General features: G+C 46.5%; 1 protein-coding gene across 2 annotated transcripts in view; it reads left to right on the forward strand.

The window, feature by feature from the left end:
* The window catches only part of KANK4 (KN motif and ankyrin repeat domains 4), a 91,252-nt gene extending 66,203 nt beyond the window's left edge, over positions 1 to 25,049 (forward strand). For both annotated transcript variants that reach the window (XM_032137212.2, XM_032137213.2), the window contains 3 exons: positions 7,974 to 8,116; positions 13,531 to 13,731; positions 22,835 to 25,049. In XM_032137212.2, coding sequence (XP_031993103.1) covers positions 7,974 to 8,116; positions 13,531 to 13,731; positions 22,835 to 22,939 — 449 coding nt within the window. In that variant the 3' untranslated portion in view covers positions 22,940 to 25,049. The remainder of the gene's footprint in view (positions 1 to 7,973; positions 8,117 to 13,530; positions 13,732 to 22,834) is intronic.
* The last annotated feature ends 2,662 nt before the right edge of the window (positions 25,050 to 27,711 follow it).

The following is a 27,711-nucleotide window of genomic DNA, read 5'->3' on the forward strand; positions in this document are numbered from 1 at the left end:
TTCCAGATACAAAATGAAAGGGCAACAGAGCTTTGGGTGGGGCCAGCCAGAGCACATGCAATGAGGCCTTTAGGAGAGGAGGCCTCTTTTGCTCTTGGTTATCCTGTGCAGAGAGAGAGAGAGCACGCCAGTGGAGGAGACCTAGGCAGAGTCGTGTGATAACTAGAAGAAATAAGAGGATTGTAGCTGATGGGGAAGAACAGCCCGTGAAAAACAAAGATTGTCAACTGTGTCAGATTCTGCAGGGTCCCTGAAGGATGATGCCTGGGTTTGGCAAATGGAGGGGACAGGGAGTGCCACTGGTGACTTTGGAGACAGCTGCTTTAGGGGCATGTTGGGAGGAAACCAGCTAGCAGAGTGGAAGGAGCAAAGCGACAGGCTTGGGGAAGGCAGCGATGGAGTGTCTTGGCTGAAGGAGGCGGGAGAGCCTATGGAGAGTTGGTTTTCTGTGTTTGTTTGGGGAAAGGAGCTCTGAACATATTTTTTGACTGAGAAGAAGAATCCAGGAAAGAAGAGGAACAGATAAGGTGGGGGACGGAGACAGGGAATGAGAGACAGAGAGACACACAGAGAGATGGAGAGGAAGAGAATGAGAGACAGAGACAGGCAGAAAAAGAGAGAGAGGGAGAGAAAAAGGAAGAGAGATAGAGACTGACAGAATCAAAGACAGAGAGAAGAAGAAAGGTGAAAGATACAAAAGAGAGAAGCCACTTGGCAAAGCAAGGTCTGGGAGGAGCTGGGAAAGCCTGGACACCACAGCAGAGGCAGGTGAGGGCAGCCGAGGCAAGACGCTGGGCTATTCATTTCTCTGAGATGGAAGCAAAAAAACGAGAAAGTGGTTAACAGTGCAGAGAGATGTTGAGGAGAGCAGGGAGGTGGAGGCCACTGGCCTCAGATGGCCTTGATCTCCTCAGGAAAGTGTGAGTAGGGTCAGCGTTACAGACTGGAAAGGGGTAGTTAACAGTCAATCAAAGACAGGTGCGTGATGAGGCTGAGCAAAAGTGCATGGGCCTCGGTCAAATGTCATCTATGAGTTTAGGAAGGCTGTATGGGGCTGTCTAGCAGGGTACGTACAAGAGGTATAAAACCCCAAATGATCCCCACAGATGTGGCCTTCTGCTAAGTATTTAGCACCTGCTAAATATAATTTAAGTTTATTATATTATAAATATTAATTATTAATAATTTATTAATTATAAATTATATTGTCTTTATAATTATAAATTATATTGTCTTTATAATTATAAATATAATTTATATAAATTTATATAAATATAATTTATATAAATTTATATAAATAAAATTTATATAAATAAATAAATTTATATAATAAATAATTTATATAATATAATTTATATAAATAAATAAATAAAAATATAATTTATATAATAATGAATATAATTATTTCATTTAATGATAAAAATTTATTATTAGAATAGGATGATTATCCCTCTTTGTAGACCATGAAAGTGACATTCAGAAAAGTCAGCAAACTTGCCCTAGATCACCCAATAGCTAAGTTTGCTACCGGGGTTTAAAGTCAATACTGGGCCAGGTGCAGTGACTCATGCCTATAATCCCAGCACTTTGGGAGGCTGAGGCGGGTGGACCGCTTAAGCTCAGAGGTTCAAGACCAGCCTGAACAACGTGGTAAAACCGCATCTCTACCAAAAATACGAAGATTAGCCAGGCGTGGTGGCACACGCCTGTGGTCCCAGCTACTCGGGAGGCTGAGGTGGGAGGATCGCTTGAACCCAGGAAGCTGAGGCTGCAGTGAGCCATGATCGCACCACTGCACTGCAGCGTGAGTGACAGAGCAAGACCTGGAAAAAAAAAAAAAAAAGAAAAGTCGGTCCTATTGCTCTTTTCATGTCTGTCATCTAGGAGGTAGAGCATAACTCTTCTTTTAGGAGGCCTGAGGTGGGAATTTAAATGAACATCAAAAGTCTGAATTTAGGATCCAACGGCTTTCCCCAACTTGGGTCCTGTCTGGCTAAAATCCCTCCTGTGGCCTCCTATTGCTCTTAGCGTGAGAGGCGGCCTCTTCAGCCTGGCCTTTGGGACCCCGCCTGCCCTGGCTCCCACCTGCCTGGGCTGTCTCTGCTGCCGCCACGCTCTCCTCCTTCCCTCCACTCCAGCCACGCTGGCCTCACTCACCAAGGTCATTCCCTCCTGGGATTTTTGTATTTGCCTTCTACCTGGACTCTTCCCCCTGAGGCTCTTCTTGTGACTGGCTCCTTCTCGTCATTCAAGTCACAGTCCCAATGTCACCTCCTCAGAAGTCTTCCTGGTGCCTCTGTCTAAAGTGGCTACCCCCACCTCTCTCTAAGGGAGAACCTCTTTCTTTCTTGAGACACTCTTTGCTTTTCATTTCTACCCAACAGAATGTTAATTCACTCAAAATGGGCTCCTGTCTGTCTTATCTGTTTCCCTAACACCTAGACCAGTTCCTGGTTCCTAGCAGGTGTTGAGTGAAAACGTCTGTTAAATGAATGAGCGATGGATGACTTTTGGGAGCTAGGTTAAATTCCAGTAAACTTCCAAGTCTTCAAAATTCTGCTAAGCTGCTTTGAGTCTCTTCAGCTGAATGGGAAAGGCAATGTACATAATGACAGCCTGAAATTGTTTCTGATTTTCACATCATCAAAAGATTAAATTATAGCTAACAATGAGCTGATGTTATTGATTTCAGTTCTTCATGGATGCATGGATACCATCAAAATGGTAGATCAATTGAGAAAGGCACATAATTAAATGGGGCATGGCTCTGTGTCTGTTACTGTATTCAATGTTAGGGGCCATCAGTGTAGAATGTGAATAAAGCAGCTACTGCTTTTTCAGTGTCATCCTCATCCCAGACACTGGGCTTAGTGTGATATACATATACACTGTCATGTACAATCCTTGCAGGAATTGTGAAGCAGATCTTGATTGCCTTTTCCAAGTGAGGAAACTGAGGCTCAGAAATGTCAGGTAATGCAGTCAAGGTCACAGAGCCTATAAGAAGCTAATCCAGAATTCAAACCAAGATCGATCAGTCTCATAATCTGGGCTTTTTATACTACCCTATCTATGCTTCTGGGACACTGAGACTTTGGGAACATTCATTATGGGCATGAAGAATCCAAAGACCGGTAACATACGGCCCTTGTCTTTAGGTAGCTCACAGTCTTGTAGCCTGTTAGAAGTTTCTGGGTGGGCCAGGCCAGGACAGAGAAGAGACAACTAAAATTTGAGTGGTATAAATATCTGCTGATGCTAAGAATTCACTTAATACTCATCGACCTCAAAGTGGTTTGGAAACTTTTCCCTTCAACATAGTGAAATAGCTAAATAGCCATAAAGGTAAAGTAAGAAGGGGGTTGGGGAGAATGGGTTGAGAGAGTCGTTACTTTCTCTCATCTGTAGAAGGGATGTTGAGGATGACAGATCTGTCACACTCCCAAACCTGGAGGGTCCTTAGAAGCAGTTGTTAAGCATCCAGAAAAAAAAAAATTACAAACTCTAAAGGGCTGTACAGAAGTGACTCATCAGAAAAGAAAAATTACAAACTGTAAAGGGCTGTACAGAAGTGACTCACTATTGAGAATAGAGCCAGAGTGCACCTCTGCCAGCTCAGCCCCAAGTGATCCGTCCTTTATTTTGCCAAATGCCCTTGCAGGGCTTATTGAGTCAGAGGATGCTCTGTCGAGAGCCTTGCTCCTCTGTCATCTCCAGGGAGAGTTAGCTTTGCTGCCTGATGGCTGCTCTGAAGCATCTTCTGTAAAGTCCTGGGTCCCGGCAGGATGCAGTGGCTCACACCTGTAATCCTAGCACTTTGAGAAGCCAAGGCAGGCAGATCACCTGAGGTTAGGAGTTCAAGATCATCCTGGCCAACATGGCGAAACCCCATCTCTACTAAAAATACAAAAACTAGCCGGGCGTGGTGGTGCATGCCTGTAATCCCAGCTACTTGGGAGGCTGAGGCAGGAGAATCGCTTGAACCCAGGAGGCAGAGGTTACAGTGAGCCAAGATCACACCACTGCACTCCAACCTGGGCAACGGAGTGAGACTCCATCTCAAAAATAATAAATAAATAAATAAAATCCTGGGTCCTTAGCCCCTCCTAGTCCCTTTCCTGAGCCCCTGAGCAGGTGTCAGACCTCATTCTACTGAGCTAAAAATCATGTTTCTGAAGAGATAAAAGAGAACTGATAAGCTGAGGCTCCTTTACACATCTTAAAAGCAAACATAAAATAATCAAGGGGTAGAAATAAAAAAGTTATTAGTAAGGCAGTGCAAATGTTCACTTCTGTATCAGGACAGAGCTATGAGGTGATGTATGGAGTTGTTATTTAGCTTCCATCACCTGCTGGCTCATGGCAGTGGTCCAAGGAGCTTGAGGGAAAACTGCTGATAAATGAGGCAGACTGATGCCTCTGTCTCCACTGACGGCCTGGTATTATCATGGCATACTTCTGAAAAAATTGTTTGAAAAATTATGGGGTAGCCAGGCACGGCGGCTCATGCCTGTAATCCCAGCACTTTCGGAGGCCTAGGTGGGCGGATCACCTGAGGTCGAGAGTTCGAGACCAACCTGACCAACATGGAGAAACCCCGTCTCTACTAAAACTACAAAAATTAGTGGGGCATGATGGCTCATGCCTGTAATCCCAGCTATTCGGGAGGCTGAGGCAGGAAAATTGCTTAAACCTGGGAGGCGGAGATTGCAGTGAGCTGAGATAGCAGCATTGCATTCCAGCCTGGGCAACAAGAGTGAAACTCCATCTAGAAAAAAAAAAGAAAAGAAAAGAAAAATTGTGGGGTGGAGGGAATATCAAACAAATGTTGCTTTTTTCCACTTGCACAGAACTTGCAAATAGCCCTAGCTGACATTTTTTCATAAACCATATTTTTACAATGAATACCTAAACCTTATGAGAATATCATTCTGGACAATAATAGTAATAACAGTGAACTCTTACTGAGTGTTTACTGTGTACTAGGCATGATTCTAAGTCAGGAGTGTCCAATCTTTGGCTTCCCTGGGTCACATTGGAAGAAGAAGAATTGTCTTGGGCCACACATAAAATACACCAACACTAATGATAGCCGATGAGCTAAAAATAATGCTTTAAGAAACTTTATGAATTTGTGTTGGGCCACATTCAAAGCTGTCCTGGGCCATAAGTGGCCCACAGGCCGTTGGTTGGACAAGCTTGTTCTAAGTGCTTTAAATATATTAGGCTGGGCATAGTGACTCATGCCTGTAATCTTAGCATTTTGGGAGGCCAAAGTGGGTGGATGGCTTGAGCCCAAGAGTTTGAGACCAGTCTGGGCAACATAGTGAAACCCTGTTTCTATAAAAAACACAAAGAACTAGCCAGGCATGGTGACATGCACCTGTAGTCCCAGCTACTCAGGAGGCTGAGGTGGGAGGATCACTTAAGCCCGGGAGGCAGAGCTTATAGTGAGATCATGCCACTGCACTCACCCTCAGCCTGGGCAACAGAGTCAGACTCTGTCTCAATAAACAAATAGATAAATAAACTCAATAAATTTCACCTGTGAGCTAGGTTGTGTTGTTATCCCCATTTTATAGAGGAGGAAATGCTAAGAAAGGCTAAGTGGCTTGATTACGTGTAATTGTTTTTCTATTGCCCAAAGGAGCTATATAAGGAAGGATTGCTTGAACCCAGGAGGTTAGGCTGCAGTGAGTCATGATCGCCCCACTGCACACCAGCCTGGGCAACAGAGCAAGATCCTATCAAACAAACAAACAAACAAAAAAAGCAACATAATTTTTTCAGATAAGCAACAGTACAAAGACGTTTGGTTTTCCCATCGCCCTTGAGAGGTGGGGTCATTTACATAACAGGTATCAGTCTATGCCTGATGATCCCCTACCTCTCCTTAGGTGGGGAGGAATATGGATACATATCCCCAGGGCTACAAAGCAGGACTTTCTTTAAAATTCTCATTTACTACTTAGTCTTAAAAATATGTCAGGTTTGGCTAGGCGCGGTGGCTCATGCCTGTAATCCCAGCACTTTGGGAGGCCGAGGTGGGTGGATCACGAGGTCAGGAGTTTGAGACCAGCCTGACCAACATGGTGAAACCCGGTCTCTACTAGAAAATACAAAAATTAGCCGGGCGTGGTGGCGTGCGCCTGTAATCCCAGCTACTCAGGAGGCTGAGGCAGGAGAATCACTTGAACCCAGGAGATGGAAGTTGCAGTGAACCAAGATCGTGCCACTGCACTCCAGCCTGGTGACAGAGTGAGACTCCGTCTCAAAAAAAAAAAAAAAAAAAAAAAAATGCCAGGTTTGATCAGGCACGGTGGCTCATGCCTGTAATAATCCCGACACTTTGGGAGGCCGAGGCAGGCAGATTGCTTGAGGTCAGGAGTTCGAGACCAGCCTGACCAACATGGTGAAACCCCATCTCTACTAAAAATACATTAAAAAAATAAAAAATCAACTGAGCGTGGTGATGCACGCCTGTAGTCCTAGCTACTCAGGAGGCTGAGGCAAGAGAATCACTTGAACCCAGGAGGCAGAGGTTGCAGTGAGCCAAGATCGCGCCACTGCACTCCAGCCTGGGCGACAGAGAGAGACTGTCTGAAAACAAACAAAAAAATGCCAGGTTTTTGGCTGGGCACAGTGGCTCACACCTGTAATCCCAGCACTTTGGGAGGCCGAGGCGGGTGGATCATTTGAGGTCAGGAGTTCGAGACCAGACTGGCCAATACAGTGAAACTCTGTCTCTACTAAAAATACAAAAATTAGCCAGGCATGGTGGCGGGCACCTACAGGCTACTCGAGAGGCTGAGGCAGGAGGGTCACTTGAACCCAGGAGGCAGAAGTTGCAGTGAGCTGAGATTGCACCACTGCACTCTGGTGCAATCTCACAGCCTGGGTGACAGAGTGAGACCTTGTCTCAAGAAAAATAAAGAAATAAACAAATAATGCCAGATTTTCATTGTATTGTGAAATGTAATTCTTAATTGTTTTAATATAAAAATTGTGGAGTTTTTTCTCCCTCTATTTTTCAAGTGAGATGGTTGTTCCTAGAAGATTTCCCACATTTATCCCATGGTGTTGTTCACCCTCCTGGTACTTGGCACAGTAGACCCCTAGGCCCTTGGAAAGGACCTACAAACACAGCCATTAGTTTGTTATACACAAACATGAGCTAGTGAGTGTGAAACCTAAAATACACAGCCATGGTGGCATTCCAGGCATGTGGGCAGGTGAGGGATGAGCTCCAGAGCCGGACAGACCTGAGTGTTCCCGACCCACTTCACCTTCACATGAGTGGACAATGTAACTTCTCTGGCCCTCAGTGTCCTCATCTGTAAAATGGGAATAACATCTTGTGCTCCAGTTTAGGAGATGAAGTCATGGCCACTGGCCCTTTGGCCATCTCTGGCTTTGTTGTGGGCTTCCCTTGCTGGGTATCCTCAGAAAACTTGTCAAGAAAAGTAACCAGCTGGCCGGGTGCGGTGGCTTGTGCCTGTAATCTCAGCACTTTGGGAAGCCAAGGAGGGTGGATCACAAGGTCAGGAGTTCGGGACCAGCCTGACCAACATGGTGAAACCCCGTCTCTACTAAAAATACAAAAAAATTAGCCAGGTATGGTGGCGCATGCCTGTAATCCCAGCTACTCAGGAGGCTGAGGCAGCAGAATTGCTTGAACCTGGGAGGTGGAGGTTGCAGTGAGCCGAGATCGAGCCACGCACTGCACTCCAGCCTGGGTGACAGAGCAAGACTCCGTCTCAAAAAAAAAAAAGAAAGAAAGAAAAAAAAAAGAAAAGAAAAGTAACCATCTTTAAAGGCTGCTACAAATGTAAACCACTGGCTCCACCTGTGGAAAGCATTGCTCTAGTCCATGGCTTTCTAACCAGCAAGCAGTGTCCTGTTGAAACGGCTGAAGTGGAGTCTGGCTCCTGGCCCCTCAGGAGCCTTTCCAGCATCCATTGCTTCTCTTGCAGGCGTCTGCAACGTGGACCATCAGAACAAAGCTGGCTACACTGCCGTAATGATCACTCCCTTGGCTTCCGCAGAGACCAATGAAGACATGGCCGTTGTCTGGAAGCTCTTAAGAGAAGGAAATGTGAACATTCAAGCTACTCAGGTGGGTGGAATGAACATGATCTCCTCTTCAGTAAATGCAGGGGCACCTCCCAGCTTTATTCTGCTAGTGGGGTGAGAAATTCCATGCAGATCCATGTAGTTTTTAACCCAAGGAGGCTGGGACCTCCAAATGGCATCAGGCAAAGCCTGAATATTCAGTTTTCCTTGTAGGCTCCCGAGACCCAGCCAGGCTTGCACAGAGGTCAGTGAGCTTCTAATATAGGTCCCAGTCTGAAACTGAGCAAATTCCATCTGGACGCAACCTCTAGAACCAACATTCCCAGTTGCCATCTTGAGAAGGCATTTGCTAGTTGGCTGCTCTAAGAAAGCCCTCATAGGTGACCCACCTTGATCTTGGCCCACAGGCACCTAACTAGGCTCTTTGGAGGTCCAGTCCTTTAAAGAAGTTCTCACCTCTATCACCCCAAAGCCTTTTAACAAGGTCATGAGTCCTCAGACTGAGGGAAAGTGTGGATAGCCAGGGCAGACAGAAGCACTGGCTGATCACTCCTAGGGGTATGAGGATTCCCACTCTCCAGGCCTCAGCTTAGCTCAGAGGCTTATTATAGAGTTCTGCAGGTCATTATCAATCAACCTGGCATGCTGCCTCAGCCCTTGAAATAACCAGATCCCAAAACACTCCTATCTGCCTTACCTCTGCACCAACAATTGTGAGTGGTATTATTCCAGACGCACAAATCACGCCCCAGTCCCCAGGAGCAGTGCCATGGGCCAGGCTGGGAACAGCAGTTGCTGCAAAGACCCAGTGGGGCCCTACACCAATGTAGTAGCCAGGGATTCAGGACACGTGGGCTCCACGAACTCACTGGGTCACTTGTGCCTTAGGTCAGAAGAGCCCTTAAATGTCACCTAGGTCTACCCCTTATTATTTTGCAAAATCCTACCAGATGGTCTCCTGCTTCTTTGCTTGGTCTCCAGCTCCAGGACCTCCAGTGTCAGGAAACTCATGCTCTACCAAAGTAGCCCATTTGTTACTCTGGACACCTCTGATAACTTTTTACACTGAGCCAAGACTGGGTACTCTGAATCATTTTTTTTTTTTTTTTTTGAGATGGAGTCTCACTCTGTCACCCAGACTGGAGTGCAATGGCGTGATCTTGGCTCCCCGCAACCTCCACCTCCCGGGTTCAAGCGATTCTTCTACCTCAGCCTCCCAAGTAGCTGGGACTACAGGCACCCGCCATCATGCCCAGCTAATTTTCGTATTTTTTAGAGATGGGGTTTCACTATGTTGTCCAGACTGGTGTTGAACTCCTGACCTCAGGTGATCCACCCGTCTTGGGCTTTCAAAGTGCTGGGATTACAGGCGTGAGCCACCGCACCCGGCCTCTGAATCTTTCATGGAGTGATTAAGTAGAAGTTGATTGGGGTTCACTCCAAAAAGGATCTTAAGACAGCAAAAGCAGCACAGAGGGTTGGGATGTCTATTCATCTTCTGGGGCCCTCTGCTTGAGAACACAGGGTGGAGGTGTGCTCCTTACCCAGAAGGGCTTTGAGTTAGACAAGGCTCCACATGGAACAACGGGGACTCTTTGAAAGGTCATTTGCCCATTTTTTGAACCTACAGGAATGAATGGAGTATGTTTAACTCTCCTTTCCCCTGGAGTGATCATAGATGATAAGGTAACTGTTGAGAACTGTGAAGAGTCTGGGCTTTTACCCCACGTTAAAGCTAACAAGGTAGCCTGCTACAGTTTTGTGGATGCTGGCAGAAGACATGAGACTTCTGTGCCCGAGACAAAGGACCGTGTATTACCCACAGCCGAAGCAGTAGCCACAGTATCAGCATTGCCCAAATCCCAGCTCCCACGGGGCAGTGTGAGGAGGGCCACAAAGCTAAGCATAGAGTGGGCTGTGTTACAGGACAGGACCCCTGAGCGTAGGGAACCTGAAGCTTTGATAATGGACAGTAAGCCTGCCTGCCCTTTTCTCCAAAGAAGACAATATCTCTAGCTTCTAAGGCTGTTCACTATATAAACAGCCTTAAAAAGATAGTCTAGAACAAAAGGGCAGATTGTGTTGTGCTTTACTCACAAGATGTGCAGAAAAGCAAGAGACTTATGGAAAATGGACTCCTAACAATATATTAAGCACCACTGTCCCACACTCCCCCAGAGTGATTGCAGATAGTAACCTAACCTGATGGCAAAGTCACCGTTGCATACTTCATCTAATAGCAACCCTAGTGATGGCCAGAAACCGATATTTATAGATTACTCTCTGGTTTTCAAGGTATTCTACTCACCTACAACTCCTGTTCCATAAGACTCAATACAGCTAATGTTTCATTTTAACTAATGTTTCCCATAAATACGTTAATTATTTTCTAAATTGTCCCTCTTGTAAGAGGGGATGCTTGCAAGAGGATCAAAATCAACCCCTTCTTTGTACAGAGAAGAAACTGATGCTGTAGGAGGGCAAGGGACTCATTCCGGGTCACCAAAGGAGGGGTGAGAATGCATAGCTGCAGCCATTCCCTTTAGCTTCCCCTGGGCCTTCACATGTGAAGAGAGGCAGAGGTACCAGATTAAATGGGAATACACTGGGAGTGTATTCCTAGGAAAAAGCTGCTTCTCTCTGGATCTCCAGGGCAGTGCAGCAGCATATAGTAGCTCTCTCTAAATGCTCATTGAATTAAATTATATTGAAAGGGACCGGGAGGACGATGAGGAAGGAAGGGGCCCTGCATCAGGCAGAGGAGCAGATGTGAGGACCATCTGCATATGTCATCTGGCTTTAATAACAGTTGGGGGCTGGCCATAGTGGCTCACGCCTATAATCCCAACACTTTGGGAGGCCGAGGCGGGCTGATCACTTGAGGTCGGGAGTTTGAGGCCAGCCTGGCCAACATGGTGAAACCCCATCTCTACTAAAAATACAAAAAATAGCCGGGTGTGGTGATGCACGCCTGTATTCCCAGCTACTCGGGAGGCTGAGGGGCAGGAGAATAGCTTGAACCCAGGAGGCGGAGATTGCAGTGAGCCAAGATCACACCACTGCACTCCAGCCTAGGTGACAGAGCGAGACTCCGTCTCAAAAAAAGAAAAAAAAAAGAAAAGAAAAGAAATATACACAGAGTCAGGCACAGTGGCTCATGCCTGTAATCTCAGCACTTTGAGAGGCCAAGGTGGGTGGACTGCGTGAGCCCAAGAGTTCAGGATCAGCCTGGGCAACATCGCAAAACCCCATCACTACAAAAAATACAAAAATTGGCCAGATGTGCTGGGTGCGGTGGCTCATGCCTGTAATCCCAGCACTTTGGGAGGCCAAGGTGGGCAGATCACCTGAGGTCAGGAGTTTGAGACCAGCCTGACCAACATGGTGAAACCCCGTCTCTACTAAAAATACAAAAATTAGCCTGGCGTAATGGTGGGCGCCTATAATCACAGCTACTCGGGAGGCTGAGGCAGGAGAATGGCTTGAACCCAGGAGGTGGAGGTTGTAGTGAGCCGAGATTGCACCATTGCACTCCAGACTGGGCAACAGAGCAAGACTCTATCTCAAAAAAAAAAAAAAAAAATTCGCCAGATGTAGTGGCACATGCCTATGGTCACAGCTACTCAGGAGACTGAGGTAGAAGGATCACTTGAGCCCAGGAGGCAGAGGTTGCAGTGAGTCGCGATCATGCCACTGCACTCCAGCCTGGGTAATAGAGCAAGATTCTGTCTCAAAAAAAAAAAAATACATATATATATATATATATACACACACACATGCACACACAAACACATACACATATAGTATATATAAGAAAATTAAGAAAATCTGTGGGAAATGATGGTCAATTTGTAATCAGAAAAATTACTACTATACATTATTATATTTACATCCTTTATCTCACTTGATCCCCACAAAAGCCCTGTGAGGTACACAGGACAAATCATTGTTATATTAATTTTTTTTTTTGAGACAGATCTTGCTCTGTTGCCCAGGCTGGAGTGCAGTAGCGCAATCTCAGCTCAATGCAACCTCTGCCTCCTGGGTTCAAGTGATTCTCCTGCCTCAGCCTCCCGAATAGCAGGCACCCACCACCATGCCTAGCTAATTTTTATATATTTTTTTTTCTAGTAGAGACAGGGTTTCACCATGTTGGCCAGGCTGGTCTTGAACTCCTGACCTCAGGTGATCTGCCCGCCTTGGCCTCCCAAAGTGCAGGGATTACAGGCGTGAGCCACTGCACCCGGCGCCAGTTGTTATATTAATTTTTAAGAGAAGGAAAACAAGCTGGGCACAGTGGCTCACACCTGTAATCCCAGCACATTGGGAGGCCGAGGCAGGCGGATCACCTGAGGTCAGGAGATCAAGACCAGCCTGGTCAACATGGGGAAACCCCGTCTCTACTAAAAACACAAAAATTAGCTGCGCACGGTGGCAGGTGCCTGTAATCCCAGCTACTTGGGAGGCTGAGGCAGGAGAATGGCTTGAACCTGGAGGCGGAGGTTGCAGTGAGCCGAGATCGTGCCATTGCACTCCAGCCTGGGTGACAAAAGTGAGACTTTGTCTCACAAAAAAAAAAAAAAAAAAAAACTAGCTAGGTATAGTGAGTGGCACATGCCTGTGAGCTCAGCTACTTGGGAGGCTAAGGTGGGAGAATCACTTGATCCCAGAAGATTGATGCTGCAGTGAGCTGTGATTGTGCCACTGCACTCCAGCCTGGGTAACACAGCAAGACCCCATCTTTAAAAAACAGAAAAGAAAAACCAAGAATCAAGGAAGACAGTGACGTGGCCCGAATCATGCATCAGGAAACAGTAGAACTAGAGCGTGCTTTCTGATTCCAGCTCATTTCTATGTCCACCTATGATTACAGAGATGCCCAAGATTACTGTCAATGTCTATAGATTAGAAATAACCACAGGACATGCAACCAGAGATCGTGTTGAGAGAAGAGGGTTCTGGGTATCCTTAAACTGAAAATTTCAGAGGCATTGAGCAAAGAAGGCTTCCTGGGGAAAGTCAGGCTGGAGCAGGCAGTAAGAAGCCATGATGCTCAAGCATTCAACCTTCATCTGTTCCATCATTCAACATTTATCAGCACGTTCTTGGTGCTAGACACTGGGGAGACAGGGACAAAAACACTCAGTCCCTGCCGTCAACAATGTCACAATCCATGAGAAAGAGAAGTTGACAAGTTGCAATACTAAGTGGTGAGTGCTGTGTTAGGAATCCCATGCCTGGGGAATGAGAGAAGGCTTTAGAGAGGATGTAGCATTTGACTAGTCTTAAAAGAGTAGAATTTTGCCAAGCAGAGAAGGTTATGTCCCATATCAAGGGCAGGAGATTCAAATCAGTGGTTGTGTTATTGAGAAGTCTCTGATGAGCACACCCAGGCTGGAGAGGGGGTCCTTCCCCACTGGCAGCAACCTCACCACATCCTTGTGGCTCTGCATGCAGGGAGGCCAGACTGCGCTGATGCTGGGAGTCAGCCACGACAGGGAGGACATGGTTCAAGCGCTGCTTAGCTGCCAGGCAGATGTCAATCTGCAGGACCACGACGGATCCTCGGCTCTCATGCTGGCCTGTCACCATGGCAACGTGGACCTGGTGAGGCTGCTCCTGGCACACCCGGCCTGCGACAGCAGCCTGACTGACAAGGTGAGACTTACAGGCAATTAACAAGTAGCTGTTGCTGGGCAGGGTGGCTCATACCTGTAATCCCAGCACTTTGGGAGGCTGAGGCGGGAGGATCACTTGAGCCCAGGAGTTCGAGACCAGCCTAGGCAACATAGGGAGACCCCATCTCTTAAAAAAAAAAGGTAGCTGTTTAACTTCCCCTCCTCAGAGTGCCTTGCCAGCCAGCAGAATTCAAGGAATCCTATGGCAGTGCAACAAAATCAGCCTCCTAAGGCTGTTGTGGGATTTAAATAAGAGGCTCAGCACAGTGGCTTATGTCTGTAATCCCAACACTTTCAGAGGCCAAGGCAGGAGGATTGCTTGAGGCCAAGAGTTCAAGACCAGCCTGGGCAACACAGTGAGACCCTGTCTCTTAAAAAAAAAAAATAGCCTGGTGCAGTGGCTCACACCTGTAATCCCAGCATTTTGGGAGGCTGAGGCAGGTGGATCACCTGAAGTCAGAAGTTTGAAACCAGCCTGGCCAACATGATGAAACCCCATCTCTACTAAAAATACAAAAATTAGCTGGACCTGGTGGTAGGAGCGTGTAATTCCAGCTACTTGGGAGGCTGAGGCAGGAGAACCGCTTGAACGTGGGAGGCAGAGGTTGCGGTGAGCCGAGATCGCACTATTGCACTCCAGCCTAGGCAACAACAGTGAAACTCTGTCTCAAAAAAAAATTAACCAGGTGTGGTAGTGCACACCTGTAATCCCAGCTACTCAGCAGGCTGAGGCAGGAGGATTGCTTGAGCCTAGAAGGTTGAGGTTGCAGTGAGCCATGGTCAGGCCACTGCACTCCAGCCTGGGTGACAGAGTGAGACCCTGTCTCTAACAAATTAAAATAAATAAATAAATAAATAAGATGATTCATGGTAAATGTTTGGAGTCTTAGAGCTGTGAAACCCACAACCCTGACCTTTCACAACACCATCCTGTGCGAATATACGCAGGCCTGGCTTGGCCCTGAGTCTCATCTGGTCATGGCAATAACAGCATGTGGGCTTTGAGGCAGTAGCTTATATGGGGAAGCTCTGCTGTCCAGCAGGGACTCAAAAGCCTTCAGAAGGAATCAACCTTACAGAGTCATCTCTATAGTCATTTAACTGAAAGTGCCTCTCAGACACTGACTCACTTTCTGAAGCAGCCCATTCCATCAAGCCAGTCAGGTGAAGTTGCACTGTCAGTCACAGGCTTCTTAAATAAACTTCCTTGTCAGGTGATGGCAATGACGATGATGACAATAGTAACTAATCAGTAACAATAGTAACCAACACATATGGAGGGCTTACTCTGTGTCAGGTACTGTACTAAGCATTTGCCATGGACCATCTCATTTAAACCCTACAACAATCTTGTGAGATTGACTGTCTTCCTGCTGTCCCACTTTGCTCAAGGAGACGGAGGCATCAAATGGTTAGGTTACATACCCAAGATTACTCAGCTAGTGGAACCTGGCTCCATTAAACTCCTGGGCCCATACCCTTAACTGTTCCATCATCATCACTGTTGTCACATTGAAGCATCCATGTCTCTGGCTCCCTGCTGAATCCCCCACACCTAGTAGAGTGCCCGCCACATATCATTGAATCAATCAACAAATGAATGAGTGAACCCCTAAACTTTGGAGGTAAGTCAACAGTAAGTAACCTTGTTCCTGATAATTACAGTAGATATAATAATATTTCTAGAGTGCTTCTGGGAACTAAACCTTTCCCATGCATTACCTCTAATCCTCTCAGTAATCCAGTGAGATACATACTGATCCCCACTTTTTAGTGATGAGAAAACAGGCCTGAAGATGTTATGTAACTGTCCTAAGATTTTCAAGCTACTGATTCTCAGAGCACAGATTCAAGCCCAGGTCTGACTCCTTAATATTGGCACCGTAATTTAATGATTTAAGCAGATGACTTTATGCTTTGTTAACAGCCACAATTCAAAGGGAACAAAAACCTGGAGAGGGGAAGAAAGTCCTCTCCCTGCCCAGGGACAGCACCTCTTACTGGGCCACATTTAAACTACCCAGAGATTGACTCAGCAATTTAAGCTGCTGAGTCCCTCAGTCACACCCAGACAGCAGGCACCCATCCAGTGACTCTAGGTCCTATGACGCTTAGCTTCACCCCAAAGCCATTTCTGAGATCATTAGAGGGCACTGACCTTCTTGACATTCATATGGGAACAGGGGTGGGCTACTGGAAACCAGAGCCTCCTTTTCCAAACATTATGTGGTCAGACAAAGGATCTGTGTTAATGAGCTCCCTGCTGGGTTGTCCTGGGGGAGAAGGAGGCAGCCCTTAATCTGGAACAGGCCTGTACATAAAAGGCCCCGGCCCTCTAAGGAGTAGCCACTGCTGATGCCCGAAGATGTCTGAGATGGGAGGCCCGTGGGACAGGCAGGCAGGCATGAGCTTTGGAAGTCCCTAGTTAGCTGGGATAATCAGGCAGTGGATCTGAGAGCTCTCCTGGGTGTCTCTGGAGGTCTGTCACAGGTATGAGAGAGGTAAGTGGCTGCTTTCTGGTGGTGGAAGAGTTGTAGGATCTGTTGCATTTCAGACAACTCAAGCATGATTGTTAGAAGCATGGACTTTAAACACTCATGAGGCCAGGTGCAGTGGCTTCTGCCTGTAATCCCAACACTTTGGGAGGCCAAGTCAGGAGGATTGCTTGAGCCCAGAAGTTTGAGACCAGTCTTGGCAACAAAGTGAGACCCCCTGTATTAGTCCGTTTTCACACTGCTGATGAAGACATACCCGAGACTGGGCAATTTACAAAAGAAAGAGGTTTAATTGGACTCATAGTTCCACATGGCTGGGAAAGTCTCAATCGTGGCGGAAGGCAAGGAGGAGCAAATCACATCTTACATGGATGGCAGCAGGCAAAGGGAGAGCTTGTGCAGGAAAACTGCCCCTTATAATAACCATCAGATCTCATGAGACTTACTCACTATCATGAGAATAGCACAGGAAAGACCTGCCCCCATGATTCAATTACCTCCCACAGGTCCCTCCCACAACACATGGGAATTCAAGATGAGATTTGGGTGGGGACACAGCCAAACCATCTCACCCCCTCTCTACAGGAAATAGAAAAAGATTAACTGAGAGTGGTGGCTTGCACATGTAGTCCCAGCTACTTGGGAGGCTGAGGCAGGAAGATTGCCCGAGCCCGGAAAGATGAAGCTACAGTGAGCTGTGATCATACCATGAAACACCCGTCTGGGTGACAGAGTGAGACCCTGTCTCCAAAAAAAAAAAAAAAAAAAATTAAACACTCATGAGTTTGAATCTAGGTTCAGTGACTTTGGGTAGGTGCCTTTGGGTAGGTGGCCTAACTATTCTGGGCCTCTAGATGCTCATCTGTAAAATGGGGACAGCAGTAGACTCTACCTAAATACTGTAATGTTTATAAAGGCTGAATCTGACATCTAGGAGCACACAGGGGATGTAACTGTTTTAATTATGAATAGATGAACAGTGATAGCTGAAACAAAAAAAACACCACATCAACCAGCAGGGACCATGGCATTTACAGGCAATGTCTGGAGAGAGCAGGGAGAACAAAGGTCTGGAATTAGGGGAACCAATCAGAGTAGGGTGACCGACCCCCGAAGAGAGAAGCCACTGACAGACTTGGTTCAGTGTAATGGTTCTCAGCCAGGGGTGATTTTACCCTCTGGGGGAGATTTGGCAATGTCTGGGGACATTTTTAGTCACAAGTGGGTGAGCAAACGCTCTTGACATCTAGTGGGTAGCAGGGATGTAGCCAAACATCCTACAATGCACAGGAACAGCAAAGAATTAACAATTATCCATCCAGGCCCAGTGGCTCACACCTGTAATCCCAGCACTTTGGGAGGCCGAGGCGGGCAGATCACTTGAGGTCAGGAGTTCAAGACGAGCTTGGCCAACATTTTGAAACCCGTCTCTACTAAAAACACAAAAATTAGCCAGGCATGGTGGCATGCATCTGCAATCCCAGCTACTCGGGAGGCTGAGACAGGAGAATCGCTTTAACCTGGGAGGTGGAGGTTGCAGTGAGCTGAGATTGCGCCACTGCACTCCAACCTGGGTGAAAGAGCAAAACTCTGTCTCAAAAAAAAAAAAAAAAAAAAAATTATCTGGTCCAAAATATCAATAGTGCTGCAATTGAGAATGCCTGGTTTAGGCAAACACTGAAATCCAGGTGGGTTTAGGTAACTAATCCCTGTGAAGTGCTGGATCAGGGAGAGCCAGGCCAGGCTGAGGACCAGGCAGACTGGAGTTCAGGTAGGCTGTAAGCCTGGAAGGGAGGGACTGGAGTGCTAATCAGGAGATGGAGGAGGAAATCTATCATGGCAGAAGCTGGAGTAAATTAGGGAAAGCCCAGCCAGCACAGTGGTGCCCAGGTAGTGCAGGTAATGGGCCCACAGGTAAGGTGGGTTCCAGACCCCACTCATGGATGGGTCACATGCTGCCCACCTGGGTCAGGGTTGATTCACATGCAGATTCCCAAGGTTGGCTTTGGGGAGCACAGTGTCTCCATCCACAGGGTGAGACATTTCAGTGGGAAAAGGGAGCTTTTGACAAGGCTCTACCAAGTACCAAGGCTTGTACCTGGTGCTTCACATTTAGAGGGAAAGTCTGGCCCTTACCATACCCGCCATATCATTTCCATGTTCATCTTTCCTATGGAGGCTTAGATGTTAGCAGCAGAGCTCATTTGGGAATGTCTTTGGAAAACTGGGAGAGAATTCATGTCCTGAAATTGGTTTATTTCATCAACATTTAAAGTTCGGTATAAATGCAGAACCCCCAAAACAGCTGGCCAGGCCCTTTCCCCAGATTTAAAGACAATTTGAGGAAATCTGCCACCCAGCCTCTTCCAGGTCCCAGAGCCCACCCTTCATTTTGGCAGCTTCTTTAAAGGACCCATCAGATTGAAAACTTCTTGAAGGCAGAGATTATGCCTTGCTCATCTTTGGGTGATACACAGTGGGCTCGTGATGAATTCAAAGACACCCCCCTCCAACACATGGATACACACACAGTTGTGCCAGCTGCCTGCACTCTTCTCTTTTTCTTTCCTTTTTTTTTTTTTTTTTCTTTTTTTGAGATACGATCTCACCCTCTCACCCAGGCTGGAGTGCAGTGGCACGATCATGGCTTATTGCAACCTTGACCTCCTGGGCTCAAGTGATCCTCCCGCCTCAGCTTCCCAAAGTGTAGGGATTACAAGCATGAGCCAGTGCGCCTGGCCAAGTGCAGATTTTTGAATCCCTGAAGTTACACGCAAATTTTGCACCATACCTGGCTAGTCCCCCCATCTCTTCAGTCGGGGTCTCCTAGAGCAGCTCTGGAGTGTTGTCGAGCAGAGGCTCACCATACCTGGCTCCCACGGGAGCTGCATGGCATGGGCTTGTTCCCAGGGTTCTGGCAGAGGCATCTGAGGAACACTAACCCTCGCCAAGTGGTCTCTCTGGCCACACCTCCTGAGCTGAATGGGGTCCTCTGCTCTCCCTGTCTGCAGCCGAGGAGTCCACAGCTGCAGGCTGTCCTCCAGATGGACCCTGTTAAAAGGTGCACCTCCCCTGGGACTGGCCCTGTGGCTCTTCTCCGTAAACACTGTCAGTACATACTCTGTGTTTACATAGAGGCTCAGGATTGACAAGGCACAGCAGATGAAGTTCAGGAGCAGGAACTTGGGCCTAAGTAAACCCAGGCTCCTCCTTTAGGAGGCTTTTACAGGACTCCCTACTTAAAATCTTTGCTTTGTTCCAGTACTTTCCAATGTAAGAACCCATTCACTAGGATTTAGATTCCATCAGCTTGAATGAATACCATTAGGTTCTTATGCAGCATTCTCTCTTTCAACAATGTTTGTTGAGGGCCAACCAAATGCCAGGCCCTGGGCCAGGTGCCAACATGCAGCAGTGAAGAGGCCAGATCAAGTTCTTGACCTCGTGGAGACCGAAATTTATCGATAATCTCACAAATACCAGCATATAACGAGTGGTAAAAGAAAAGTCCAGGGAGTCATGAGGGCTTTTCAGGGAAAGAGGTTTGTATGTTTTGAGAATCCCATGTGCCATCTTCGGGGGTCCCACTGAAACGCCACTTCCTTCCTCTGCCTCCCCCCGAGCCATCTTCTACCCCGCCCTGGCACACAGTGCCCATCCTCTCCCCTGAGCTCACTCTGTTCCTGTCTTCTGACTTGTTTAGTGCTTTGCCATGCTTTATAGTTATTTGCATGCATGGGAGCCCTGATGGCCACTGGATTCCATCCCCGTGCATGGGAAAAAGCCTGAAGAGTGTTAAGCTGGGTATTATACTTCCTATGCTTCCTACCTGCTTCTGTGAAAGAATTGTCCATATTTTAGGAAGTAAATCTGTGCATATGCAGTAGAGAACAATCTAGTGGGGTCTTGGGTGTCCTCTACCCATCAAACCCTTTACAGCAGCAAAATGTCAAAATCTTCACAGTAGGCCAACAGCCTCAGGTCAGGTTTCAGCTCCCAGGAAGTTATCTAAAGAGTGTGGTTTTTGGAGCTCTTTAGAGTTCAGAATTCTGTACATGGGATCGAGCTCATTCATAAGAGACTGCAGCTGCTCAGTCAGGCTGGTGGTGCCTGATGAGAGCCCTCTGGGTGCAGCTTCTTTAGACAGTGGGGACTGCCAGCTTCCTGCATCACCGTGTCGATGTAAAGAGTGCTGTGGCATCACAGATCAGGAGGTAAAAATGTGCGTGTCCTTTAATGCTCTGAGCCCACTTCTTTTTATTTAATTTAATTAAATTAATTTATTTATTTTTTGAGACGGAGTTTCACTCTTGTTGCCCAGGCTGGAGTGCAATGGCGCAATCTTGTCTCACCGCAACCTCCGCCTCCCAGGTTCAAGCGATTCCCATGCCTCAGCCTCCCGAGTAGCTGGGATTACAGACATGCGCCACCACACCAGGCTAATTTTGTATTTTTAGTAGAGAGGGGGTTTCTCCATGTTGGTCAGGCTGGTCTTGAACCCACAACCTCAGGTGATCCACTGGCCTTGGCCTCCCAAAGTGCTGGGATTATAGGCATGAGCCACTGCACCCAGCCTCTGAGCCCACTTCTAAGAGTCAGTCCTTTTTCTTGTAAAGTAGGCAAAGGATATTAACAGACACTTCTCAAAAGAAGACATTTACGCAGCCAACAAACACATGAAAAAATGCTCATCATCACTGGCCATCAGAGAAATGCAAATCAAAACCACAATGAGATACCATCTCACACCAGTTAGAATGGCGATCATTAAAAAGTCAGGAAACAACAGGTGCTGGGGAGGATGTGAAGGAATAGGAACACTTTTACACTATTGGTGGGACTGTAAACTAGTTCAACCATTGTGGAAGACAGTGTGGCGATTCCTCAGGGATCTAGAACTAGAAATACCATTTGAGCCAACCATCCCATTACTGGGTATATACCCAAAGGACTATAAATCTTGCTGCTATAAAGACACATGCACACATATGTTTTATTGTGGCACTATTCACAATAGCAAAGAGTTGGAACCAACCCAAATGTCCATCAATGATAGACTGGATTAAGAAAATGTGGCACATATACACCATGGAATACTATGCAGCCATAAAAAGGATGAGTTCATGTCCTTTGTAGGGACATGGATGAAGCCGGAAACCATCATTCTCAGCAAACTATCGCAAGGACAGAAAACCAAACACCGCATGTTCTCACTCATAGGTGGGAACTGAACAATGAGAACACTTGGACACAGGATGGGGAACATCACACACCAGGGCCTGTTGTGGGGTAGGGGGAGTGGGGAGGGATAGCATTAGGAGATATACGTAATGTAAATGACGAGTTAATGGGTGCAGCACACCAACATGGCACATATATACATATGTAACAAACCTGCATGTACCCTAGAACTTAAAGTATAATAATAATAATAATAATATAGAACCAGTCCTTAGGAAATAATTAAAAATGGAAAAATGCTTTTTGCACTAAGATTATGGTGGCAGAGACTTAGAAACAACATTTCCACTGAAAGGAAGTTATGGAATATTTCCATAATTAGCAAAAATTAGTAAATTATGGACTATTACACAGCCAAAAAGAAAAATCATGCATTATAATGACTATGTAAGAATACAGAAAAATCTTATAGCATATCATGGTAAATTAAGAATAAAAGCAAATTCAAAGTTGGTATACAATATAATTCTTTTATTTAAGAACCAACAACAGGACAGGTGCAGGACAGGACAGGACAGGATTACAGATTCACGCCTGTAATCCCAAAACTTTGGAAAGCCAATGTGGGAGGGTCACTTGAGCCCAGGAATTCAAGACCAGCCTGGGCAACATAGTGAGACAGGTTTAAAAAATTAAAAAAAAAAAAAAAGAACCAACAACAAATTTGCACAGGAGAAAAGGTTGGAGGAAAACACACCAAAATGCTAACTTTCACTTAGGTACATGTAATGGAACAGCAAGAGTTATTTTATTTCCTGTTTTCCAATTTAAAGTAGAAAAAAGTGGGGCTGGGCTCAGTAGCTCTAATCCCAGCAGCTATGATCCCAGCAGTTTGGGAGGCCAAGGTGGGCGGACCACTTCAGCCCAGGAATTTGAGACCAGCCTGGGCAACATGGTGACACCCCGTCTCTACAAAAAATACAAAAATTTTCCAGGCATGATGGTGTTTACCTGTAATCCCAGCTACTTGGGAGGCTGAAGGTGGAGGATCACTTGAGCCCAGGAGACGGAGGTTGCAGTGAGCTATGATTGCGCCACTGCACTCCACCCTGGGCGATAGAGTGAGACTCCATCTCAAAAAGAAAAAGAAAAAAAAGAGCATTAAAAACTAGATGGCCCTTTTTTATTTCTGTTGTCACAGATTTCCCAGGAGTCACTATTGTTTCTGTGGAAGGGACCGCATTTCTGGTGATCCTCATGCCATTTGAATCTTCTCTACCGAGATCTCTGGAAGCCTTAATAGACACCTGTGTCCCAGGCATACCCCCTACTCCCAGCTTGCCCTTCCCACCTGGGCAGGAGGCAGATTGGATGATATTTATTTCTCCTTTCCTTTTTCTCCCATAGGCTGGCCGCACAGCTTTGTCCATCGCTCTGAAGTCACCCACCCATATGGAAATTGCTGGGCTTCTGAGAGCCCACGCAGAACAGGGCAGGTCCCTGGGGCTGTAGGGGCTGCAGAAGAACTGGCGGTGGGGAACAAAAGCCTTCTTCTCTGGACTCCTCCCTCGCCCTTGAAGAGGGCAGAGGTCACAGGCCAGAGAGCCACCCCTCTAGAGAAGAAACTATGTCAAATATGCACTTACATTCCTGTTGTATAATTCTGCTCATTAGGATGCTTTGTAGTTTTTGCCTTAGGCCAAGCCCCAAAACTACACGGGCTTCAGAGCAGGGTTCAAGGTGCAAGGTGAGGGGTACATCGGTGTCATCCAAACATCCAAAATATCTTCAGCCTTGAATTCCTCATGACTACCCTCTGTAGCATCGTGTAGCAAGCAGGCAGGCAGGAGCACATTAGCACATTAGAAAAGCAATACTTTTTACATGGAATTTTAAAGTGCACTGTCGTTTTTTAAGCAAGTGTATACAAATATGTCCCACTGATATGCATGTCTAGAGATGGGAGGGGATTTAAGCCAACCCCCTGGCAAGCATTCTGTAGAGGACCCTAGAAGAATCACCATGCAGACTGGTGAAACTGAACAAGCACCATTTGGAGCTTTGTTTCGATGGAGTTGACAGAGAAATCTTAAAATCTGACAGGGTAGGAAGAAGCACTTTGGCGTCAATGCCATATGTACAGTCTTGACTATTTCTGAGTCATCTAGTGGCTCCAATTTGCTCCAGGGAAATTGGAATTAACTAAGAAATTTATTATCTAGTAAGTTGCTATGTAATAAAGGAAAAAAAGAAATTCAATCCAATGACACACACCACATGTATTTGGGCAGAGTCAGATTCTCTCAGCTATTTTGAGTCTGTGGAAGAAACAAAAAAAGCTTCCTCCTGAGGATGGATTATTGTCATCGAGAAGAAGCCACCTGCATAGCCGTATCCATTACCTCATGGTAGTTCCCGGTGCTTTCCCCTCATATCCCCTAGCAAATATCTGTTCTGAGGTTTTCTGGGACTTGTGGCTGCAATAGGAGCAAGGGACCCAGGCAGGGCAGGGCAATACCTTCCGAAGCTTCCATATTCCCTGGGGCCAGCACATGCAAGGTTTATATAGTCAGTAGCTCATGTGAGGTCATCTGAATCTTTCTTAAATCTGCTCTTTCTTAAAATCTCTTATGCAAAAAAAAAAAAAAAAAAAATCCCTTATATAAAAAGAAGTAATGTCAAAGTTTGATGAGCTTTACGTTGGAAACTCAAAAGCTGGCACTCATTTTGGCTCGGATGCCGATTTGCTGGGTGCGCCTGCGGTGAGTCATGAAACCTCCTTGGGTCGCAATTTCATCATCCCTAAAAACAGAAATTATCATACCACCTACCTCCTGGGGGGTGCTGCACGAGGAGCAGCTGATGGAAGTTTCGAAATCCAATTTGTGGCCGGGCGCGGTGGTTCACATCTGTAATCCCAGCACTTTGGGAGGCTGAGGCAGGTGGATCACCTGAGGTCGGGAGTTCGAGACCAGCCTGACATACATGGAGAAACCCCGTCTCTACTAAAAATACAAAAATTAGCAGGGCGTGGTGGCAGGCGCCTGTAATTCCAGTTGCTTGGGAGGCTGAGGCAGGAGAATCACTTCAGCCCGGGTGGCGGAGGTTGCAGTGAGCCGAGATCGTGCCATTGCACTCCAGCCTGGGTAACAAGAGCAAAACTCTGTCTCAAAAAAAAAAAAAAAAAAATCCAATTTGTAACCCGTTGAGACCATCTACAGAAATGGTACAGCAAACTTCTTTTGCCATTGTGATTCATAAGAGAGGCTCAAAGTCCCAGAACACAATGACATGTGTTGATGGAACTCAGAGGTGGAGAGAATGGAGCAAATAATGAGCAAAAAAAAAAAATGCTTTAAGTGAGTTTATTTTGACTTTAGAATACATTGTAAGAGCAACATCCTACGTTAATAAATGCTCTAGCCCGGTGCTTCGCGAACATTTATGTGCATACGAATCACCTGGGATCTCGTTAGAAGGCAGTAGGTCTGGGGTGGGGCCTGAGATTCTGCATTTCTAACCAGATCCTTGAAGATGCTGATGCTATCAAGCCACAGCCACACTTTGAGTCGCAAGCCTCTGGCCTATCCTTATTTTTGTTATATTAAAATGCTGCCTCTCAGTCTTCTGTCTCAAAATTTCTTTGCATTTCTCTGCTCTTGGTTCTTGGGAATTTGCAGTGCAGGTCTTATTTCCTATTGTCTCTGCAGACAGCAGTATGGGGTCTGTGTCCTGTGTTGCCTGTTGAGGATTTATTTCGGCATCTCATATTAGGTGGCAGTTTTCATTGGGTCACTTTAAAAAAATGAAATCATATTAAAAACAACTTATTTACCAGGAAAAGCAAACTGGATTTCCTCGAGCTTGAAGACTACTTATTCATCACTCTCAAAAGACTGTCCATCCTTTCTGAGATATTTAATAATTTTATTTTAATCTTGAGTTTTGGATATGAGCATATGATCTCATCCTTTTTAGCCATTTCTTTCCTTTGGAATGTCTGAGCTTAGAATGTGGTGAGATGAACAAGCACAGCCTGCCTTCCTGTCACTGCCCCTCAGCTCTAAAATTCATTTAAAAATATCTATTGATTGGGGTGCTGAGGCGGGCAGATCACTTGAGGTCAGGAGTTAGAGACCAGCCTGGACAACATGAGGAAACCCTGTCTCTACCAAAAATATTTTTAAAAATTAGCCGGGTGTGGTGGTGTGCACCTGCAATCCCAGCTACTCAGGAGGCTGAGGCTGGAGAATTGCTTGAACCCGGGAGGCAGAGGTTGCGGTGAGCCAAGATCGCACCACTGCACTCCAGCCTAGGCAACAGAGCGAGACTCTGTCTCAAATACATCTATATAAACCGGCCAGGTGCCTGACACTGTTCCCAGCACTACGGACATCACAGTGAGTCCAGTTCAGTCTCTTGCCTATTACCTGCTAGGGAAAACACATAGAAGGTCAGAAGGAAGCCCAGAGGGGTACCACTAAAGGGCACCAGAGCTGGCCTTAGGAAGTCAAGTGAGGCTTCTTGGAGAAAGGGCCACTGAACTTAAAGATTACTGGATGTCAGGCAGAAAAGGAGGCCGAATGAGAGGTGAGTGTGCCAGGCAGAAGAGTACTGCTCTAACTGCCTAGTGAGTTCACCTTGTCCGTTGCCTAGACAGAGCCGATTTATCAAGACTGGGGAATTGCGATAGAGAAAGAGTAATTCACGCAGAGCTGGCTGTGCAGAAGAACAGAGTTTTATTATTAGTCAAATAAGTCTCCCCAAACGTTCGGAGAGCAGAGTTTTAAGGACAACTTGGTGGATGGGGGAAGCCAGTGAGCTGGGAGTGCTGATTGGTCAGGTCGGAGATTAACTCATCGAGAGTCAAAGCTGTCTTCTTGCGCTGAGTCAGTTCCTGGGTGAAGGCCGCAAGATCAGATGAGCCAGTTTATTGATCTGGGTGGTGCCAGCCAATCCATCAAGTGCAGGGTGTGCAAAATGTCTCAAGCACTGATCTTAGGAGCAGTTTAGGGAGGGTCAGAACCTGGTAGTCTCCAGCTGCATGACTCCTAAACCCTAATTTCTAATCTTGTGGCTAATTTCTTGTCTTGCAAAGGCAGTTTAGTCCCCAGGCAAGAAGGAGGTTTGTTTTGGGAAAGGGCTGTTATCGTCTTTGTTTTAAACTATAAACTTCCTCCCAAAGTCAGTTCAGCCTGCACCCAGGAATGAACAAGGACAGCTTGGAGGTTAGAAGCAAGATGGAGTTGGTTAGGTCAGATCTCTTTCACTGTCTAAGTTTGCAATGGCAGTTTCACTGCAGAGGCTGAAAGAAGGGAAAGCAGGCATTTGGGGGCCTTCATTCAGTTCAGTGTGGCTACCATGTTTGAGTGGGACACTGAAATCAAAGGGTGTATTTTTAAGAGACGAGACTAAAATTACATGGAGACCACATCAGAAAGTGCTGTAAAAGCTGTGGTAAGGCTTTATTCCAAAGGCAACAGAAAGCTATTGAAATCAAGATTTAAAATGGAGAAATCCATTCCTCTAACGCACATTTAACACATATTTATCAGGTACCTCTTCCCTTCCAAGTGCTGTGCTTGAGGCTGGGGCTACACCAGCGGGCAAGTTAGGCACAGAGTGCACTGCACGTGAGCAGGGAAGGAAGACAAATGAACCACCGCCTTGCAGTGAGAGCCACGTTGCAACTGGGCGAACAGAGGGTGCTGGGGGTGTGCATAGATGGGGCCCTCAGCCTAGTCCCCCCTTCACCTAGAAGTGGGGAGAGGATCCAGGAAGGCTTCCTGAGGGATATTTTAACTATCTGAAGGATACGTAGGAGCTAGCCAGGCAAAGAGGAGCAGGAGAACGTTCCAGGCAGAGGAAGAAGCAAGAATAAAGCTCCAAAACGAGAGAATATTGATTTGGGCCATTCAAATAATGTTATTGTGCCTATGCTGGGCACAGTGGCTCATGCCCGTAATCCCAGCACTTTGGGAGGCAAAGATGGGTAGATCATTTGAGGTCAGGAGTTCGAGATCAGCCTGACCAACACGGTGAAATCCCATCTCTACTAAAAATACAAAAATTAGCTGGGTGTGGTGGCATGTGCCTGTAATCCCAGCTACTTGGAAGGCTGAGGCAGGAGAATTGCTTGAACTGAGGAGGTGGAGGCTGCAGTGAGCCGATAGCTCACTACGGCACTCAAGCCTGGGTTACAGCCAGACACCATTCCCCGCTCCCCCCCAAAAAGGAAGCAATGCTCAGATTCACATGTTAGAAACAGCACTCCAGTTTTTTTT

Source organism: Hylobates moloch, unplaced genomic scaffold (assembly GCF_009828535.3).
Source record: "Hylobates moloch isolate HMO894 unplaced genomic scaffold, HMol_V3 SCAFFOLD_18, whole genome shotgun sequence".
In the NCBI taxonomy this organism is placed as follows: domain Eukaryota; kingdom Metazoa; phylum Chordata; class Mammalia; order Primates; family Hylobatidae; genus Hylobates; species Hylobates moloch.